The sequence below is a fragment of the Aphelocoma coerulescens genome, chromosome 26 (genome assembly GCF_041296385.1).
Source record: "Aphelocoma coerulescens isolate FSJ_1873_10779 chromosome 26, UR_Acoe_1.0, whole genome shotgun sequence".
Classification (NCBI taxonomy): Eukaryota; Metazoa; Chordata; class Aves; order Passeriformes; family Corvidae; genus Aphelocoma; species Aphelocoma coerulescens.
The window spans coordinates 1,342,484-1,364,408 of NC_091039.1; the positions used below are offsets into that span (position 1 = coordinate 1,342,484).

At 43.8% G+C, this 21,925-nt stretch overlaps 1 protein-coding gene across 4 annotated transcripts in view; it reads left to right on the forward strand.

The window, feature by feature from the left end:
- The window catches only part of CEPT1 (choline/ethanolamine phosphotransferase 1), a 30,459-nt gene that overhangs the window by 2,254 nt on the left and 6,280 nt on the right, over positions 1-21,925 (forward strand). For 3 of the 4 annotated variants that reach the window (XM_068995770.1, XM_068995769.1, XM_068995771.1), the window contains exons 3-5: positions 3,010-3,157; positions 4,207-4,348; positions 18,518-18,602. In XM_068995770.1, coding sequence (XP_068851871.1) covers positions 3,010-3,157; positions 4,207-4,348; positions 18,518-18,602 — 375 coding nt within the window. Of the gene's footprint in view, positions 1-3,009; positions 3,158-4,206; positions 4,349-11,953; positions 12,039-18,517; positions 18,603-21,925 lie in introns of all 4 variants that reach the window. The other variant, XM_068995772.1, reaches the window with a different exon arrangement.

A 21,925-nucleotide genomic window follows, 5' to 3' on the forward strand; every position in this document is an offset into this window, starting at 1 on the left:
GGGGGCTGCTGCACAAAGCTCAGCCCCACCAGGAGTTGGAGCAGTGGCTCTGCAGCTGCCTGGCCTGCATGGAAGGAGGAGTTGGTGCCTGTTTACCTTCTGTGCCTGTGACAGGGTGACCCCCCCTCAGCTCTGAGATCTGAGTTGCCACATGAGCTGGGTGGGTTGGACATGCTGGGGCTGCACCAGAGCCAAGGCACTGAGCTCCAGAGTGGTGCTGCTTGAGATATCAAAGCTGGTGTGACCAAACTGAGCTCAGGGAGCCACAGGGACACCTTCCTGGGCCCCAGCAGGTTCTGTGTCCTGGCACAGTGTGGTGGAGCTGTGGGAAATGGAGTTGTGTTCCTGACCTGTGGCCATGCTGTGAGGAGGCCAGATGAAAGTTGGTGGTTTTATTCTTTGTTCTGAATGCACTAAAAGCTCCTTGCCTGCCTTAAGCAGAGCTGTTTTAACCTGATTTCAGGGGTACAAAAGTCCTTTTGAGGCATTTCAACTTCTCTCTGTCACCAGTTACCTCATAAGGCACTTGAAGACTTTCATTTTTGTGCACTGGAAAAGCTTTCACTTGAATGTTCAATCTTAAAAGCTGCTTTTATGTGTGTATACTGAGAAAGGGAATTATTTGGTATTAGAAATGTGTTACACACCAAATAGCTGGGAATGTCTCAAAGAGTTCCAGCTTTTAAAACATCTGAACTCCTTCCTAACCAAGTCTCCCAACTGGGATTGGGAATCCAGCAGGGTGCAGTTTGTTCCCCACCAGACTCCAAAACCCCACGTAGGCTGACACAGTCAGCACTGCATCCCTGCTCCATGTATGACATGGGGAAGGGATGTTTGCCTCTCCTAGAAATCTGTTGAAATAGTTTGTTTCACAATAACCTCTGGAATTTGGCAGGTGTAAGATAAACAGTGAGTATTCAGTTTGAGCAGGGAATACTTGGAGCAGCTCCTTCCTTTTCCAGGCCATGGCATTATGGTGTGGGTTGGTTTAACTTGTGTTTACTTCTGAGCAGGGTTATGTGGGGACTCAGGCTCTGAAATTTGGTTTGATAGAGAGACTCTCAGGAACCCAGAGCTAGTTTGGGTCACTGAACCAGAGCAGAATTTAGAATTTGGAGAACAGTTGTATTTTGGTTGGTAATTAAATTTCTGAAGTTCCCGGGTAGCTGTACTCAGAGCATCAGAAAGTCAGAGTTAGCTGCAGGCTGCTGTGTTAAGGCACTCTTTGGTGTTTAACAATTTGAGAAGTACTTTGTACGAGGTGAATGAGATTTTATCCTCACTTGAACTGAAAAATAACTTAGTGCTGAGGCAGCTTCCAGCCTGATCTGATTTGCCACATGGCACAGCGTGACCAGGGAGGTGCTTTTTAAGCGTCAAGGAGCTGTCTGGGGAAGAAAATGGGGCTCTGAAACTCCAGGAACAGACTTTCTCCTCCTCCTCCCCCCCAAAGCACTATTGATTTCTGATGCAAATTTTCTCCTCCTTGTACCCCAGCCTTAGTTCTGCTTTTTTTCAAGAGTGACTCGTCCCTTCCTGTTGCTCAAAGGTGCAGCCAGGGCAGAGCTATCGCTCAGGGCCTCGTGCAGCCAGAGAGAAAAGGAGATGCAAATACTTCCTGCTTAGCTGGGAGGAGGAAAAGTGCTGACTGATGGAATGGTACCTGAGTTAAAAAAAAAAAAAAAAAAAAAAGGAAAATTATCTGGATAGAGAGGGAGCTGTGAAATCTTACTGGGATATAAATAGGTCTAAGTGGAAACACCTACACTGCTAATGAAAGGAGCTTTTAAGAAAGGAGAGCCAGCAGACTGATTTTTAAGTTTCTAGAGAAACCTTCAGGGTGATGCAATATAACTTAGCTGTGGCAGATAAAATCTGTACATGAGGGATAAAAATGGGGTGGAATTCTGTGGCATCAGAGCCTTGGCTAAATATGGTGCTCTGCTCCTGGGTGACACATTTCCCCTTTCTCTCCTTGTGCTGTTTGTACAGACACTGCTGAAAGCAGAGCACAATGGCACCTTTTGGGGCAGAACGAACTGTTTTGGTAAATGCAGGAGCAATGCAAGCTGTAGAAGGAAATATATTTGGGTTGACGTGCTACAAATTAGTCATGGTTGTGTTGGCCAAAATCAGCTGGACTCCAGGGCTTTATGAGAGGCAGGTCAGCTTGATTAAGCTGTATTTGGATTTTGTTGGTGTGGTCTGTAAAATAAAGCTGCTCATAAATGCTCACTTCATTAAAGTGTGTCAAATGTGAAGATTGCAAAATAGCCAATAATATCTGATTTATGGATGTGTAAACTGAGACAGAGTAATGGCAACTCTGTGGCTTTTATGTTCTTAAGGGTTTATGCTTCAAAAAGCATAAAAAAGCTTGGATTGTAATCTTTGCTCTAGCAGGGCTTCGGCATTGTTTGTATTTCTGTCAGAGTAAAAGTTGCTGTCATGGACGTGACTATTCAGGGTTCTTGACGTAGATTTGGCAAAGCTGCTGGTGCCTCGTACTGGAGGGAACAGTTGGTGGTGGAGGGGCTGTGCTGCAGAGCTCTGGAAATGTTCTTGGACTCAAAGTCACTGGCAGTGACACAGTTCTCAAGTGGTGAGTGGTGGAGGGCTGGTGTAGATGAGCTCTGTTTGTGACAAAGGTGGGGGCTAAAAGTTCCCAAGTTTCTGAAATCACTGGGACAACTTGCATGTGTTTAACAAGGATTTGGTTGTGCACCACTTTGCAAATGCAGTATTAGAATTTTTCCAGCTGTACAGTGCAGCTTCCTGCTTTAGAGCAGGGGCTGTAGCTATTAATCTGTTACTGGTTTATTTACATTCCACATGTCACAACCCCTTCTGTCTGTCCTTGCAAGGACCAGCTGCTCAGAGGTCCCTGGGTGAGGAGGACGTGTGTGCAAAGGGAGAGCTGTAGTGTCAGGCTGTGGGACAGCTCAGCTGCAGGCTTCTTTCTAAAGATTTTTTTGAAACCTTATTGTGATTGCCTTTCTCTCTTAGGCACCTCCATGGGCATATATTGCTTGTGCTTGTGGCCTTTTCATCTACCAGTCCCTGGATGCTATAGATGGAAAACAAGCAAGAAGGACAAATAGCAGCACTCCCTTAGGAGAGCTTTTTGATCATGGCTGTGATTCACTGTCCACAGGTATTGTTGTCATTTTTAATTGAAGTAGGAGGATTAAATGACTCTGTTTCAGGGATCAAATCTACAATTCAATAAAAAGCTTCTTTACTGAAGACAGGACAACTGATAGTGCTGAATGTATCACTTTCAACCAAGAAAGTCACCTTTCTTTCCATAGACAGTGCTCTGGATCAGCTGAATGTCTTCTCTTGTGTTACACTGAAAACAAAACTAAGCATGTGACTGATTTAACCTGAGCCAGCGCTTCTCTTTGATGCTTTAGCAGATCTTGGTTCTAAAGTATTTTCTGTAAGAAGTTGTCAGAATACTCTGCTGTATTATTTCATATTGACTTGATACAGAGTGATATCAAGACAAGTCTAAGCCTAAGCAGTGGGACTTCACAAGTCAGAGATTAAGATTAGAGTTGTCCAAGTCAGTTCCTGGGTAGGTGGAGTTCATTGAGCCAGCCTGAAGTTTAACCCCGTTGGAAAAAAACTGTAAAATCATAGAATATCCTGTGTTGCAAGGGTCCCACAAGATCATCGAGTCCAACTCCTGATTGAGTGTTTTGGGTTCCTTAAATGCTAAAGGTCTTATGCTTTAAATTTTATGAATTCTTTATCAAAGTTGTGTATGGAGAGGGTGGAGGGGAAAGTGTAGATATGTTGCACATCCTGAATGGATCCAGACCTTCGATTGTCTTAATGGCATCAGAAAAATTCAGAAAACAGGGAAAAATGTCCAGCAAATGCAGGAGAAAACCCCAAAACTTGCTGCAGGCTGCAGCTGCAGAAATCATTGAAGTCCCTTAATGAGATTGGGCATAAAAATGTAGGAGACTTAGAAACCCTTAATATTGATGGCTTCTAATCACTGATATGGATTGAATTGCATTGTACAGCCTGTGTTTTTTCCAGTGGAAGTGTTAATCTCCCATGTCTGTGAAAGAACCATGCCGGGATAACCCTCCCACTGTCCCTCCTCTGGGCCCTGTTGTTAGCTTTGCTCTGGTGAGGATCCTTACGCACATCCACCCTTTTCACTCTGTGACTGATTTTCTTCTGCAGTCTTTGTGGTTTTGGGAACTTGTATTGCTGTGCAGCTGGGCACCAACCCTGACTGGATGTTCTTTTGTTGTTTTGCTGGGACGTTCATGTTTTACTGCGCGCACTGGCAGACGTACGTCTCGGGGACGCTGCGCTTCGGCATGTAAGTACCTGCCTGAGAGAGGGGGACAGGCACCCTGGGCTCCTGAATTGCACCTTGTGTGGGCATAGTGCAGCTCCTCAGAGCAGTAGCAAATTGTTTCTATCCATAGAGACACACTTAGAGCTTGTGGCAGCTGTTGGATCTGTAATTGTTACTGAATGTCCCATAGTTTGTGTTAGGAGTAGTAAAATATCCTTTTGGCCTGTTAGTTAATTAGAGCTTTTGATGTGATGTCAAGCTGAGTAAGTAATGGAAAGTACCTGGTGTTTTATCCCAAGACTGGAATGCTTTGGTCAGATGGTGGCAGTCTGGCTTTAGCATTCATTGAACTCTGTCTTGATACATCTTGATTGTGATGTGCAGTTAGTTGTTAATATTAACCATAACTCTTAAAATACACTTGATTAATTGCCATTGTGCCTCCCATTTAAAGTTCTGAATCCCTTTTGGTTAGTGCACCTTGTGATTCTGTCAATAATGGAACCAAAACTGCAATGCCAAGAAGGTCAGGAGCTGAAATCCTGCTTCCTGCTGGATGAGGGTGGGTGGGAGGTGCAACACAAGGACTTGGTGAGCTGTGGGATTCTCTAACCTTAATGGGGAAATAAATGCATTCTATGTTGAGAATTGATTCTGTCTTTGCATTCATAGAGTTAACAAATATATTTAAAATAAATGCACTGCAGAAGTTGTTTTTTTTTTGCATGTGGAAACTGAAATTTGCCCTTAGTTTGTGGGATTTTGAAACAATTCTACAACAAGTACATACAAATGTCTAATAGACTTATTTATGGTCTATAATTGCTGGTCTATAGGTACCCAGATATTGCTAAAACAGTACAACTATGGGCCTCTTGTATCTGACAGCTTTTATTGGCAGGATACTGTTTTGATAATGTAGATTCTCTTGAGAAACTTCTGTGTTTCTGATCAAAAATTTAAGATGTTGGATCAGTTTTAAATGTCTGTTGGAGGAAAAAAAGAAGAAAATCTAGATTTCTGTTCCCACTCTGGCTACACTGAAGCAGATTGACTGAAACTATCCAACTATCCCATGCTGGTACTTAAACCTTTATAATAAGACATGTGGCTCAAATATTTTCCTGTTTTAGGAGTCTCACTTTCATGCTGTACCAAAGGTCTGAATGCTTTTAGCTGTCTTTGAACTTTACAAGGCCCTGATAATCAAAGATTTCTGGTTATTGATCAAAGAACAAAAAAGCCCGACCTTGACATGTGCTTGACTTTACAGATGGAAGTATCAACCCCCCCCAAATTGCAGCTGTTGTGCTGCAGAGGAGTGTTTGGGTCAGTGCTGGTGTTCACTGGAACATTCCTTTGTTAGGAGTCTGTATTTTGGAGGCATTTTTCAGCAAATCAGATGTTTCTGCCTGGCCTTATGATATAAGAATTGTGGTGACCGTTAATGTGTAGCTAATTCAGAGCGGGCAATAAGCACCTAAATGTGTGTATCATTAATTTAGATATCACAGCACTGTGTAGTAAACACATTTGTTCCTTCTTTTGCCCTGTGTCACAAGGTTAATAGACTGTTATAAGCTGATGTTCATTTTAATGCAAAACCCATGAGGCTATTTATCCAGTTAACAGATTGACTGTTTGACACTTTTTTTATGAAGCTTTCGTTTCACTAATCTAAGACTGAAAAAAAGGTATTTTATCAACCCTTTCAGATTCACTGGAGTGCACAGACTGAGGTATCCTTAATCCTGAATAAGGGGGATCAGAGACAGCTGTTGAAAGGACCCAAAAAGATCCTTGTGCACAGGAGCTTTTTCCTGTCTGTGTATCCCATGTAGTGACTCTCAAAAATCCTCAGAGATGGTGTAGTAGGGATGTTTTGGGGAATGTAATGGTGGTTTTGATTTGCCTTAATTCCGAAGCAGCAGGAGAGAGCAGACAGTTATCACTTACTCTATTTGTGATGTGTCCAAGAAATTGTATTTCAGTGCAGAAAGAACTCGATAATCAAATGGCTTGGGGAAGAGCAGAGGGTGCTAAAGGGAGAGACTGTATTTCACTCCTTCCACACAGGCCTGAAATGTTCAGTTATAGAATCAGCCTGGCTTGCTGGAAGAGTCTGTCTTTAAACAACCAGGACAATCAGTGTGTCAAACAAAGCGTGTGCTTGTGGAACAGTGTGTGGTTCGTGTGTGGGGAAGGGGCTGGAGCCCCAGGAGTGGCTGAGGGAGCTGGAAATGGGCTCAGCCTGGAGAAAAGGGGGATCAGGGGGGACCTTGTGGCTCTGCACAAGTCCCTGACAGGAGGGGGCAGCCGGGGGGGTCGGGCTCTGCTGCCAGGGAACAGGGACAGGAGGAGAGGGAATGGCCTCAAGTTGTGCCAGGGAGGTTCAGGTTGGATATCAGGAGGAATTTCTTCCTGGAAAGGGTGGTCAGGACTTGGAAAGGGCTGCTCAGGGAGGTTTGGAGTCCCCATCCCTGGAGGTGCACAAGGAACAACTGCATGTGGCACTCAATGCTCAGGGCTGGTGACAGGGTGGGGATTGGTCAGGCTGGACTTGATGATCCTGGAGGGCTTTTCCAACATTAACAATTCCATGATTCTGTCTGGTGTCACTGCACCAGCCTTGGCAAGTTTGAAGCTGAGCAGAGCATGTCAGACTGCAGGGCAAGATCGGTTCCCCTGAGGGAGGAGGAAATGGGATCCATTCTGCAAGATTCCTACAGAATTCTGCAGGTGGAGGAGGAAAACTTCAGTTGGGCCCAATTACTGAATCCATCAGCTGTGTCACTTCTTTGGCTTCTCCCTGACAGCTGTGGGGTGATCCCTGTGCTACTCCAGGATGTAGAATAATCAGTTGAGTCAATGAGGTCCTGTGATCTGTCTCCATCTTCAAATGATCACATAATTCCATTAGATCCTGGCAAACACTGCTTTCTTCAAAAAGCAACTGGTGTTGGTTGAACAGCTCAAATAAATAGCTAGAGGTCAGTATTGCTTAAAAATTCCCCCGGAGGAAGCAGGAAGTGTCTCAAGGCAAGTGGGGCAGGCTCCAGGAGAGTCACTGTAATGATACCAGCCGTGCAAAGGCAGCAGGAAACAGCAGGGGTAGAGGTAAATGCAGAAGTTTTACTTAAACACCTGATCTGAGAATGATCTTATGGAAGAACAGGAATACTTAGCACATTCAAAAAAGAAAAATGTGATTTTTAATGGCAGAGAGACACTCGATATTGAAACAGCCCAAATAAGGACTTGGTTCTCCTGACCTGGTTTCCAGCACAGGAACTGGTTTGTCTGGGTTGTGGATTTGCTGTGATGCAGCACAGCATGAGCTGAGTCCTGTATTGGGGCAGCTGTGCCGTCACTGGGACACCTCTGCTTTGGAAACAGAGACTTTTTTCCTGCATATCCCAAAAATCAAAGTGGTAAGACCCGATGGACCTTCTTGTGTCCTTGTGGAAGCAGATCTGACACTTCAGGAACATGCTGCAGAAAACAGATCATTAGGGAATATGGAGCACAAATCCTGAAAGGATTTTCCTGATGTTATCTGGAGCCCAGGTGTGATCACCTGCTTCTTCCCCAATGCAGGGTTATCCCACTTGGATTCAGTAGTGGTCCTGGTGTGTGCAGGCTCACGGTGTTTCCAGCTGCACAAGGTCAGGGCACAGCCTGACTGCAGGGGCTGTCCCACATCCAGGGGGTCAGAGCCATCCATCCCTGTCAGAGCTGGATTCTGCAGCACAGCTCGGACTCACAGAATCATGGAATTGGTTGGGTGGGAAGGGACCTTAAACTCATCTTGTCCCACCCCTGCCATGGGCAGGGACACCTTCCACTGTCCCAGGGTGCTCCAAGCCCTGTCCAGCCTGGCCTTGGACACTGCCAGGGATCCAGGGGCAGCCACAGCTGCTCTGGGCACCCTGTGCCAGGGCCTCCCCACCCTCTCACAGGGGAGAATTTCTCCCCAATATCCCATCCAGCCCTGCCCTCTGGCAGTGGGAAGCCATTCCCCCTTGTCCAACCTGGGTGTTTTCTTGAGAGACATGAGACACAAACTGCTCAGGTAAAGTCCTGGTGCACTTGTTTGTGATAGAAGTGCTGGAGGGGCTGAATGGTATTGTAAAAACCCAGTGGGCACTGAACACTCAAGGGTCCATCCAGAGACATGAGTGTGCTGCTGTGCCATGGTCTCCAGCATTTCTCCTTCAAGTTACTGCATTATCTTGTTTATTCCAACCTTTTTAAATGGAAATACTAAAAGGTGGTGATGGTAGGAATTATAGCTGTGTATATATGTGTAAATGTAGACACAATGAGATGGAAATTAGTTTCCAAGGAGGCTTCACAAAGGCATATCATAAATATGAGAGGAAGAATCAGTTTTTACCAGCTTTCATATAACTGAAAAGTTAAAAATGGTTACTTTGCTGTTTGAATAATAATCCCCAGAGAAAGCAAAAGAATTCAGACTGCTGAACAAAACAGCCTTTCTTGAGGAGAGTTGGAGAATTTGGGGGAACATTCCTGTTCAGTGACTCTGGAGCAGCTGTACAGGCCTCAGAGCCTGGGAGATAATGAGTTGGTTCAGGAAGGGGGAAGGTTGGGTTGGTTCACCTGAGCCCTGCCACCACTCCTGCCACAAAGGTCCAAAGGAGAGGTGAGGAAATGAGGCTGGATTTCAGAAAGCAGCTAAGCCAACCTTCCTCTTCAGCCTTGGCAGAGGAGGAGTTGGTGTTTTGTCTTGGATAGACAACGTACACCAAATTCTGAAATACAGGGATGGAAACCTTCCAAGTCAGAGTTTAGCACATTGAGTTCTTGCTCCTGGGAACAGCCTCAGGATCTCCACTCCGAGATAAGGCAATAATCCCCATGACTGCAGAGCTTAAAACTTTCCATCTTAGGAGTTTTTCCAAAAGTTTTCTTGGAGAACATTTACACCCAGGTTATTTGCAGAGGAGAGTCTGAGGCTAAGTAGAGCCTCTGTTGATGTCAGGGGGTGTTGGGGTCTCTGTGCTTGCAAGCAGCAGGTGTTGAAGTGTCTTTGTGGTGGGTGTGAAGTTTGGTGCTGCTGACCTGCACCTCCTGCTCTCTCAGTCACACTGGCAGCATCACAGAAACCTGTGCAGCTGCTGAGGGCTCCTGCAAGAGGTTGGGGGGGGTTCCACTTCCTCCTCCTCTTCCTTCCCACAAGTCCCTTAACAGCGTTTTCAGCCATGATTCCATTGGTCACGTGTGGAGATGCTGCTCCTGATTGTTCTGATAAATCCTTGGAGTTCTCACTGCTCTGTGACATAATGAACTACAACATAACAAGCACATGGCTATTGCCTGACCTGTGCAACTTCTATTTACCTCTGTGAGCTGCAGAAGGAAAAAATTACATATTGGAGGTGTGTTATAACAAGGAAAGGGGCTTATGGCTCATTTTTAATATTATTTTTCCCTCAACACGAATTTCCTGGTACTGGAAATAATTCTAATTCATGTTCTCATTTTTTCTGTACAGTTTGCTTTATTCATGCTGTTGTATTTCATTGCATCCAAGTGAAACTGCTGGTTTGGAATGAGTTAGGATAAAGCTCTAATAACTTTATAACTAAGCATTTGCACTTCTAGCATGGGACTCTCAGCCTTTCTTTCTCTCGTGTTCTGATGTTGAACATTCTTTCTTGCTGCTATGGTTCCATTAAGAAAACAGCCCTTTATCTCCTGCTCAGATTCCCAGTTCATTGCCCAGCCTTAGTAATCCCACTTGCACGCTCAGTAGATATGGACAAGACAGATGGAAGAATCATCATTTTCCAGACCAGAGCATTAACTGGTAGATGGATCCCTGTGAGTTTTCCAGCCCCATAACTTCTGTTTTCTGTTGAGGCAGGAGTGTTTTTCTTGTCTGCTGCGATTTGGGACTTTTTCATGAGGTTCTGTGTGCTGGAGAGGAGGGGCAGGATGGTGCACAAACCTCCCCCATGGTTTCACACAGCCTTAAAAAGCTGTATTAGATCAGCTGTATTGCTAGTGATTGACTTGATTTCAGGGCCATCTCCAGTGTAAGTGTCTGTTTCCTGTTGTCGTTGGATCGTTTGCTCAGGAAGTCTCTCAATTTGAATTCAGTTTGGGTTCCCTGTTAGCACAAGGAAGGGACTGACTGCAGCTGTCTCTGAGCCCTGAGCCACTGGTGGCTCTTGAATTGTCTAATGACTTGTTCAGTCAAACAGGGCCTTTTAAGGATTGCCCATGGAATACACTCAGTAAGTTAGCACTGACAAGGGAACGTTCTGGATGCAGCACTAATCCCCTGTGTGCTAATTGGCTCCAGACTCAGCAGCCTGACAGGGCTCCCAGCAGAGCAGGCACAGGGATTGTCAGTGCCAGCATCTCTGGGGAGTGAAGCACATGTTGAGGTCGATGCCCCTTCTTAAACTTCCCAGATGATGGTTAGAAAATGGATCCATGTCTGAATTACAAATATCACCTAAAATAACATAGGAAAAAAGGAATAGAAACTGCAGCTGTCATAAAGCACCAGAGTAGCTGTGGGGTTCGGACATGGGGCTTTCTCTTCCTGTATTCCATAAAATCCCAACTATTGCCTCTCCCAGCTATTGACTGTGCTATGTGCTGTGGTAATTAAACTGAAAATGCTTATCAGGCTGAACTTCAGTGGCCCCTCTCCTCAGGCCTGGGGTCTGCACATCATCACTGCACCTGAGCCCTGGCAGTGGGGCCACAACGATCTTTCTGTGGTGCCCGTTTTATATCCCTTGGCATGGTGGTGTCTGTTCCAGCTCTGATAAGCACAGCAATAAACAGGAGCTGTGTTCTGGCTGAACATGCTGCTGCTGAATTATTTTCTTTTTAATCTAGATGGTTTGATTTTTTTTTTTTTAATTTCATCCCATTTTAAAATCCTTTTGTTATGGTAAAATGCAGATTTATGGCTCTGTATTGGGAGAAAGGGTGGTTTCTGTGGCTCTGTTGACTCCAGCATATTTTTTCATCCCTTTCTGTCAGGGGTGAAAAATAAATATATACAGAATGGAGTGTGATTACCCCTGAGCAGGGGTCCAGAGCTCACTTCTTGGAGCATTATTTGCCACGGAGCTGCAAAGGAAGGAAGTTAGAACTTCTTCCTTTCCCTCAGAGGTGTCAAACTGAAATACAGTCTGCACTTGTGCTCCACTGAAACATGCAGGAGCATCTTCAGCTAAAGAATTCATATATTCAGTGTCATTTGGAGACACGAACATGAGGTCAGGAGATGAGAATCCTGGATTGTGCTTGGTTATGGATTTTATTCACCGTGACTCAGAGCAAGGAATTTCATTTATTCCCTCATGCACACACCAAATGCCAGTTTTTCCTCCCGTGTTGCAGTGATACGGTAAAACTGTAAATTGCAGAAGTCCTAAATGAAGATTTAAATGTGTAAAATACTCTGTGGGCTGGAATGGTTTCGTTAATTCATTAATACTCCGGGGTTTTGTGGTTGTTAATCCCTTCCCTGACCTGCCCTTTGAATCATCCCGACGCTGAGTGAAGATGTTTTAGTGGCTCCCCTTCAGAGGAGTGCTCAGGACAATGTTCTGAACCGTTTCTCTCCCTCGCACGTAGATTTGATGTGACAGAGTCCGTGCTCTGCACTGTCACAATCCAGCTCCTCACGGGAACGCTGGGGCCCTGCCTCTGGAACTACACGGTAAAGCCTTAACCTGGCAGCAGCATGGGCTGAGCAGGGCAGCACCTTTGTCATGCACTGCTCTGTGAAAAGCAGCTTCTCCAGGGGATTCCGCCGCTGCTTTCGTGTTTAACACAAGGAGGAAAAATATTTGAGCAAGTAGGAAAAATTTGATTGAACTGGAAACAAGGTTTTTTTGAAAGCATCACATTTTGCTTGAAACCAAAGCAAAGCCTGCCTGTTCAACAAAAGTTTGGTTTTAAACTTTTCTTTTTATTTTATCACAGCTTTGGCTTCATCTGAAAGCCAAGCAGGGCTGTAGAAGCAGCTCTAAGTGTGGGTGTAGAATAATGTTGTTGGAACTACTTTTTAAAGAAGCTTCTTTTGTTGCTGCCATTTCAGTACCTTTCCACCAAAAAAAGAGAATTTCTTGGCTCTTTCAGGGAACTGTATTTTGTGTAATAACTTCAAAAGTCACCAGTTAGTGGTTAAAAATGTCTGGTTTAAGCTCTGCTGCTTGATCCTGTTCTTGTAGCTTCATGAAGTAACTTCCTTTCCTGCTTGTCTTTATTTTCAGAATGCTTTTCCTTATGTCTGTGCTAAATAAATCCCTCTCCTCTCTAGTTTGCTGGCCTTAAAAAGGACTTCTCTTCCTTATTTTGCCTTTTTGGTTTTTTTTCTAGCACGTTGTATGTGGGTGAGGTCCCCTCCCGTTAAAATGTTAGCATTAAAAGTGAATGAGTTAGATTCCTTGAAATATCTCATAGATTATGATTATTATTGATGAATTTTTAGCCTGGACTTTTTCCTTAAATATTTGAGGATATAAGAATAGCTTTTTGATCTCTTTCTTAGAACTGCATCAGATGTTAAATAAAAGTGAGGTTATTTTTTTTGGTGGTTGGTTTACATACCCATTGTTAAACTCGTGTTGGTGCTAATTATTTTCTAATAGTTCTTCTGTTTTTTTCATGTAGTAGTTCAGCAAAATCTCTGCTTTCAGGAGGTTATTTAGGAAGATGAATTACCAGCTCTGCTTTAGACACAGCACCATCAGCAATCTGGTAAATCCCGATGTGTCTCCAGCTGACCCTGGGAGCTGGGTGGCTCTGAAGGGAGTCAGGTGGCATCAGTGACATAATTTTTAAAATACTTCGTTCATAATCTGTGAAAGGCTGGAAATAGAGTCAGGAAATGGTAATTTAGCAAGCAGTAATCCAAAGGAAGGAAGACCTTAAATCAAGATTTTAGCCTGTGATATCAACATCTCAACTGACCGAGGAGTCGCTTCGGGTGGAAAGAATTATCAAATCACATATTCTGAAACACTCAGAGCTCTGAAATCATTCCCTGGGGGGTGGAAATAACTCAGATTGGTGATAAAAGGAAGTTGTTTGAACTGGATGAGGACAATTTGCCATGGGACGGGAGGGAGGAAGGGCAGGTGCAGAGGACCTGGGGCTGCTGGAGATGTCCATCTGCAGGGCCCCTGGGACAGGAGGCCTTGGCCATCCTAGGAGCTACTGGTGACACTGGTTTTACAGCCAGCTGGGGAGGGGGGGGAGGTGATGGGCCAGGCAGGGCATTTTCATAGAATCCCAGGATGCTTTGGTTTAGAGGAACCTTAAAGCTCATCCCATTACATGGCAGGGACATCTTCCACCATTCGAGGGTGCTCCAAGCACCAGGCTGGAGCAACCTGGGACACTGCAAGGTGTCCCTGCCCTCGGCAGGGGGTGGAACAGGATGAGCTTTCTAACTCAAACCAGGCTGGGGTTCTCTGGATCTTCTCTTATGTGGGAAGACTGTACAGGTTTGTAGACTGGCAAATAATCTGCATTTCAGTTTGTCACAGCAGGGAAAGGAGGGTCAATAGAGGAAAACACTCCAGTGTGTGCAGGAGAATCCATGGCAGTGTCACCACAGGAATTGCAGCTGCCCCTGGAAGCTCTGCAGGAATTCTCCTGTCTTGTGAATTTAGGCAGATAGGCAGCGAGAGGTTGAAATGTACATTTAAAAATTCACACTTTTTATGTTTCCCTGACTTTATTTGAATGAAATCCTCAGATATTCTGGTTTTCAGCCTGTGGTTCACTCCCAATGCAGTGCTGACATTGCCTGGTTCTGTCCCTGCCTTCTACAGCACTGCTGGTTATTATTCTTCCCTAACATCACTTTGCTGCAGAATCAGTATTTCTCAGCATTATTTTCAGTGTTCTCCCCAGCCTTGCCATTGGATGTTGTGTCTGGGCATTTTATTTTGTTAAATAATGAGTCTGGGCTCTTTGCTCTGCTGTCAGCATCAGCTCTTTGTTCTTGTTCTTCGCCTGGATGTTCCTGGTGATCTTAAACCTCAGTTCAGGGTCTTCTGTTTATTTTGTAGAAGATGAAAAAGGCCCTGGTTTATTTGAAGAAGAGATTTTTGGAACTTGATTCTTTGTGTCCACTGAACTCGTACAATAACTTTCCGTCCATCTATTGTAGTGTGGGAATGTCTTGGGGAAAGGGTTTGTTTCATTTTCTTCACTTCATGGGGCTTAATGATCCTCCACACAATGTGCACAATGTCAGTGTCTGGGCAGTGCTGACATGACTCAGTTGTCAGGAAACATCAGGCAGCAAAGCTGTCAGGTTGGGGGAAGTGTGGCTCCAGTGATGCCTGCAAATAACCCACTTAATAAAAATATCCCAGTTCAGAGGCTTTAAGAACTGCTTGCAGAATTCATGCTGCTTGCTCTTCCCATTTGTTTTTTCTTAGGATTTCCACTGTAGTATTTAAATGAGTAAATAAATACAAACACAAGTTGAAAATAGAATCTTTGAACTGGCTGATTCCCTTCTTGCTTTGAAATGGTTTTCCTTTCTTACAGCTCTGTGTGTTGTACCTGCTTGTGTGTAATTAAATGTAATTATAGTAATTAAATGAGGCAGTCTGCAGGAACAAAGGCCTTTCCCTATTTTCTACTTTTTTTCCCCCTTATTTTTCTACTATAATTTGATAAATGATCCATTACTCCAAAATTGTGTTTTCTCTAATCTTTACCATGGAAGAGTCACTTGAATATGCAATGGAACTTGATCTAGAATAAAGTAGTAGCAGTAGTAATGATGGTAGTAATGATGTCATATTTAAGCAGGAACATTATCACTGTGCTTTGCAAATAAATTCCCCGTCCACTAAAGCAGGCTGGATGTATTTCCCCTCCAAAAGAAAGGCATTGGTCAGTCTCCATTCGAACTGAGCAAGGGCTTTCCTGCAGCCCTGCATTTTATTAGGTACTTCCCAGCTCTACCAGAGTTTAAAAACAATGTGGTGGCCCAGGCACTTTATGGATTTTTTTGATTGCTAGCTCATTTTACCTGGACACAGTGCATAAAGCCAAGTTAATCATTAAGGTGTAAGAATGTCTTCTGCATCACCTGCCGTGTTAACACTTTCCAGGCAGTGCAGATATTCCTTTGCTCATGTCTCTCTTGACAAAACCATTGTTGCTTTGGTTTATAATGGCATTCTTCCACTTATTTTTCATTCCAGGGGCTGTTTAGGACTTTTATGAAGGCTGGTAGCAGTCCACTTGACTGTCATTCCCATTTATTCCTCCCCACTCTGGAGCTGCCCAGTCCCACTGGCTCAGTGTTGGGTTCTGTGGCTTCCAGGGGCTGAGCAGACCTTCCCTGGCCTCTCCTCAGGCCTCACAGCATTGCTGAGGTCACAAAAAAAGCCACCAGGGAAGCTGATGTGCTGGGAATTGGGACAGGAAGTTCTTCTTTTTTGGTTGGATTGTTTTAGCCAAGCCACTCTCCTGAGCCCACTGATGGTCCTGACCAGGAGATGGTGCTGGCCAAGGAGAGAAAGTGGGGCTGAGAGGGTGTTTTTGGGGGAAGAAAGTGGTTGGATTTTAAGAAAGTTGGGATGACTGCTCCATGTAGCAGCACCATAGATGTCTGGTTAATGCTGTGGTTGCAGTTCTCTTGAATTCGGGTTAAACCCAGAGAGGAGCAGTGTGCTCCTTTCTCTGGCTTCTGCTTCCAGATGTTGTTCCCTTCTGTGGTCCAGCTTTGGTCTGTGGATTCCTGGATTCTTAGATTGCTGTCTAGAGGCCACCTGACATCTAGCAAAAAAATGCATTGAATAATTCCAGCATCAGGCATGTGCTTTAGTGATATCAAGCCTATCATTTTGAGTCATCTGACAGTGGTTTTAATGAGCACGGGATGTTCCTGGGCCTTTTCTCTCCATGGGATTAAGAATTTATGCTTTCCTTAGGTGATAGTTTGGTGCTTAGTTTCTCCTCAGTAGGTCTTAATGCCTTTGTCTTCTGTTTCAAGGAGCCATTTGGTATTAAAAATACAGAATATTAAGGTGCAACTGAAGTTAAGACTCATATTTGTTCTGCAATAGGAGATTCATACTGTAAGTCAGGGAGGAGTTGTTAACAAGTATCATTGGCTGCCTGATGCTGCTTCTGTTTGAGTTGGAAGGGCAGAGCCCTGGGCAGGGGAGTAAAGGTTGTGCCATGGCTGTGTAAAGATAAAACTGTCTCCCTAACCTCAGTCCAGGCACTGCTCCCCATGTATTTGTCAGGCTCTCAGCCTTGTGCAGAGGTTTCTCTGGCAGAATAACTTGGGTTTCCATACATGACATTACTTTATTGTGCATAAGATTCCTGCTGCCAAAAGAAACCTGGTTTCCTGTCCAAGGGCAGCTGTAAATTGGACTCACCTCCATGAGTTATTAGTCACTGTTTCTGTGAACTTTCTCCGTTTCTTTCTGTTCTTTAGGTGATTGACAGAAGTAGTAAAATGGGCTAAAACATGTTCCTGTGCTCCTGGAATGGAGCTGCTCCAGCCCTTCCTTGGCTGGACACACTGAGAACACATTTCCATCCTGACTCCAAGGGCTGGGAGGAAGCAATTTGCATTAAATCAATTGGTTTGTGCATCTCTGCTGAGCATTTTGATTTTTTTTTCTTGCAAGGTACCTCAATGACTGCATTTCTTTGTATCAGGACTGAAAACAGAGATCTTTCAGAACATTTTTCCCTCAGTGGAAGTTAGTGTTTCCCCCAGCCAGTTGTGATTGCCTTGCAGGATTGTTATTGAGCAAATTGAATATAGGAGGAGCCCAAGGAGGTTATTTCCTGAGTGTCCCATCTGCAGGTTTGTGTAGTGAAAAGAAAAATGACAAAGCAAAGAATCGTGGAATGGGTTGAGTTGGGATTAAAACTCATCTCATTCCATCCCCTGCCAGGGGGGATGCCCTCCATGGGATTTAGGTGCAGCCTCGGAATTATCCCTTGTGCACATGGCTCTGCTGCTGAAACAAAGATATTTTGGCCAGACTGGAGATCCTCAAATGAGAGGATCCACTCCCAAACTGGAACAAAGACTATGGAGAAACACTGAGCTGATATTAAAATCAATGCCATGGTCCTGTAGCTCACTGAAGGCAGACAGAGGAAAGCCCACCCCATAATGCTCCTTCCTGTGCAGGTGATATCAGCAGGGTTTTGTCACAGCACAGCCTGTGTGTGCAGGAAGTGATTTGGAGTCTTCCAGGTAGAAGTGTCTGAGTGGAAATAACAATAAGCCAGAAATGTTTCAAACTGACTTGAAGGATTATTTTTGATGTAACACTTCAGGGCAAGATACTATTACATGGCTATAATATATATGTTATATATAAAATACATCTATATGCATAGATAGATATAAAATGTGTATGTCTATTTATAACATATATAGTGTATATATACCCCATGGTGTATATATATGGAGATATACATATATATATATATATATATATATATATATATATGGACCAGCAAGTCCATCCTCTTCGTTTCACTTGTATTTTTATACACTCCTATTTCTGGCATTCATTTGTACACCTGTTTTTCCCTCTTTCTGCCTCCAAGACTTTTACATGCTCTTTAAAACAAAGCCATAAATTCCCTGTTTTCTCCCATTCTTTCCTGCAGCTCATCCTGGCTCTGCTGGAACCAGAAGTGGTTTCTCTTCTTGCTGCCACTGCACCATTTCCATCAACCCTTTAGGGATCTGTGTTTCTTTTCAAAGCTTGATGCTGTTCAGAGAATATTCATATTAAAGTAGGGTAGGGACTATAATAGGGGTTAAAAATATCTTTTTAGAATTTTATCATCTGTACTAAATTCTTTTTTTTTTTGGTGGACAAGGTTAAAACTGAATATTTATTTCTGCAGCTGCCACTGGGCAGGGAAGAGTTCCAATGTTTCCTGTTGATAAAATGGATTTCTGTTATTGCAGTGAAGTAAAACAGAAGTAGAGCACAACATCACTCTGAATTTGAACAATAAAGCTAAATACATTTTTGCCTTTTAAATTATTTGTGAGTTTTTCCTCTCCTCAGCCTTTTGGGGTTGTGCATGACAGAGCTGCGCCGCTGAGCTTGCGAATAACTGACTTGAAATTGCTTTGAATAATTTTGCTTTTTTTTTTGGCTTTTTGTACCTAATCAGAATTGATGTGACTGAAGTACAAATCTTCATAATAATCCTGCATTTACTGGCAGTGATTGGAGGACCACCTTTTTGGCAATCTCTGGTAATTTTGCTCATGTTCTTACTTTATGCTTTGTAATAATCCTGTGGTCACTGAAGGACTCTTGCACATCTGGGCACAGTTTCACTTCTGCAGGAAGGTTTCACTTTTCCTCATAAATGGAAACAGATTTTTGAGTCCAGATCACACAGAGTGAACTGTGGATTCTGGCTGTACCAAAGTCATTAAAACAAGGTTATTTTATACCTTTTGCAGGCAGGTGGAAAGCTATCAAACATTGCATGAACTTAAACCTTCAGTGAAATCTTGGCCAACACCTGAATGAATTCCATGCAACCAACAGTGGAGGAATATTAAACTGGGATGAGGATTTGGGGGAAGCTCTTAGAGAGCAGTTGGGAACCATTAGTAGGCAATTTGGCCTGAATGTGGCTGATAACTCTTGATTTGTGTAAGGGGAAAACCCTCAATTGTCAGGTTTTTCCTTTGAAACGAAGGTGATCCTGATTAAAGGAGCTGCTGGCACAGCCTGGCTGCAGATGTTTTATGTGTATCTGTGTGTAAATCTATGTATAATACAGGCTCACCAGGCCATGGCAGCTAACAGTTTGGTAATGATGATAATAATAATAATAATAATAATAATACAGTAGTATTACTGAAGCCACATTGAGCTATCAAAATGCCATTCTGCACAGAAAAGCAAGTATGTGCATACATAAATTCAAAAGATATAAATTTACTGGAAATAAAATCCAAAGCATTGATTTCCTGGAAGGTTTTCCTAGTTTTTCTTCCTGGCTATTGATCTTCTCTCTGTATTTGAGAAATGCAGTTCTCAAGGAGAAAGAAATCTTGATTTCAGTAACACCAAGAGATGGTCAAAAGTCCCTGAAAAGCTTCACCCCAAATGGATGAATTTTTAATCTGCTCTATGTAATGGGAACAATGAACCCACAGTATGTGGAGAGGATCCCAAATGAGCTAATCGTGGCCATCCTGATTTTGCTGCTTGTGCTTTCAGGCTTAAAAACCCAAAGACCTTTTAATTAATTTTATAAACTGCAAAGTAAATACCATCTAAAGGGAATGAGGGTGGGTAGGACTGATTAGAAAATAAAAATGAGGCTGCACATCACTTTACTGGTGCTAAGTTTTCAAAAAATATCAGTGTGGCAAACATTCCCATGCAGCTATAATTTAATATTCAGTGTTACAAAGAGAATTTCTCAATTCATGTTCTCAGTTTCCTTTAAAAATAAATAGTAAAGGGGGAAAAATGCTGCCACAGCAACCTCTGGCACAATTCAGTGGTGTTTATGTGAGCTTAGAAATTGGTCTCTTGTTATTAAATAGCTTAAATAACTCCATAACAGCCTTTTCAATAATGCTTTTCAGCAGAATCTTGACATCTATTAGAAGTTCTGGGTTGCAGCAGCATTTGCCTAAGGCAGCTCCCAAAAATACTAAACTATTTTGGTTGGTTTAATGGAGCATTTCTCCAGAGAACAATCTTAATCAGGTCTCCCATGACAATCCTGTTTAATTCAATGAGTGAGATTTTTGTGTTCACTTAGAGATAAATGTTATTTACTGCTTGCAGAGCAAAATAAATCACACAACCCCATCTCACCCAGCCCTCTCTAATCCTTTAATACTTGATGTGACTGCAAAATTGGTGGCTTGGTATTTTGTATTTGCTTCTGTCTAGGGGAAATATGGAGTAAATGTAGTTGTGTACTCAAACATTCCACTTTTCATGGGAAAAGCAAAACACTCTGAACAGGCAAAATGCAGAGTTGTGGATTTTGGCAATTGTTGCTTTCATTACCTTTCCTTTGTTCCATGAAACTGTGTGTGCCTGTCCTGGCTCCCTCCTTTCTGGCAGTGTAAATTCTCTTCAAAGCCTGTTAAATGCTGCTCTCCAGGCTCCTGGAGCTGGGTGATTCCTGTGGGATGCTGAGTATCCCAGCTGGAATCACTTGGGACATGCAAGTAAAGCAAGGAAGCTTAGGGTAACTCGTTTAATACATTGATTATTTGGAGTTGATTTTCCTGCTTGAAGGCAGAAAAGTGCTGCGATTGCTGAAGGTTTCTCCCACAGGGTCTGGAATATGAAAAGGCTCAAACGCTTTGGGAACATGAAGCTGGAGTTTGGCCCTCTGGAAGTTGTTCCTTGGGCAGATGTGACTGCAGTATATCTGGACAGCTCCAAACTGCAGCTGGGATCCAGCCCCGTGAGAAGGAGTCCAGGGGCTGAGTTGCCCAGCTGGGATTGTGGGGTTGGTGACGGGAGCAGTTCCCGGAGGAAGCGGCTCCGTGTCTCCTTACATGCTCCTCCCTGCTGCTTCCACGAGCCCTTAGCTGGGCTCTGCTCTGGCCTATTTCCTCATAATTTTGCTTTGTTAAATCCCAATTCGTGCTGCACAAAACTCTGATGGAATGTACTCTGGAATCCTGGCAGTAATTTTGTGGCAAAATATTCCAGACTTGCTTAAATGCTGGCTCTGGCCACGGCTCCCGACTCCGTCTGTTGCCTGCTGCCCTTGGTTATTGCCATGCCTGGGCTCTTCCCAAACAGAATCTGGAATTGTGGAATGGTTTGGTTTGGAGTGGACCTTAAAGCTCATTCAGTTCCACCCCCTGCCATCAGCAGAGACACCTTCCACTAGCCCAGGTTGCTCCAAGCCCTGTCCAGCCTGTAATGCTGCTTTCCCAGGATTTACCTGGATGCAGCAGCTCTCTGGGCACTGCAGCCTTCCCCCTGTAATCAGTCTCAGAGGGTTTAACAGAGAACATGATTTGCCTGCAAAAGCTGTGACTGGTGATACTTCCCTGCATTGCTGACATGGTTTTGGGCAGTTCTGCCTGCATCTGGCTTCGGATGAAGCCCCTGGAATCACCAGGAAGGGCAGAATATTTGCGGGGACTGTAGTGATAAATGGAATACCAGACAAGGAAGCCTTGTGGCTGTCTTCCAGTGTCCTCTGAGTTAAAATTCAGGGGCTGCAATGCCACTTTGTAGGAACATTTCCCTCTCTCCCTCTAGTCAGAGGGAATAAATAAAAATAGTCTGCTATTCCCTTGATTTTGCTGCTTCCCACTTTTGGCCTTGCTGCTCCCATTTCGTACACGGAGAAATTCAGCAGGTGCTGACTTTTTAATTCACTCCTCTGGCTTTCCTCTGCCAAATTTCTGTATGTGGCTGTTTCTCATTAATATTTTCTGCAGACATGTTTTGCACTGATGCAGCTGCTTGTGTAGGCCAAGAGGCCAGACTGGGTGTTACAACAGTGTGGCCTTATCTTCTCCTTGCCTGAGCATCCTTCTCCAGTGTTCTAGTGGTAGTTGGGAGCTCATGGGGT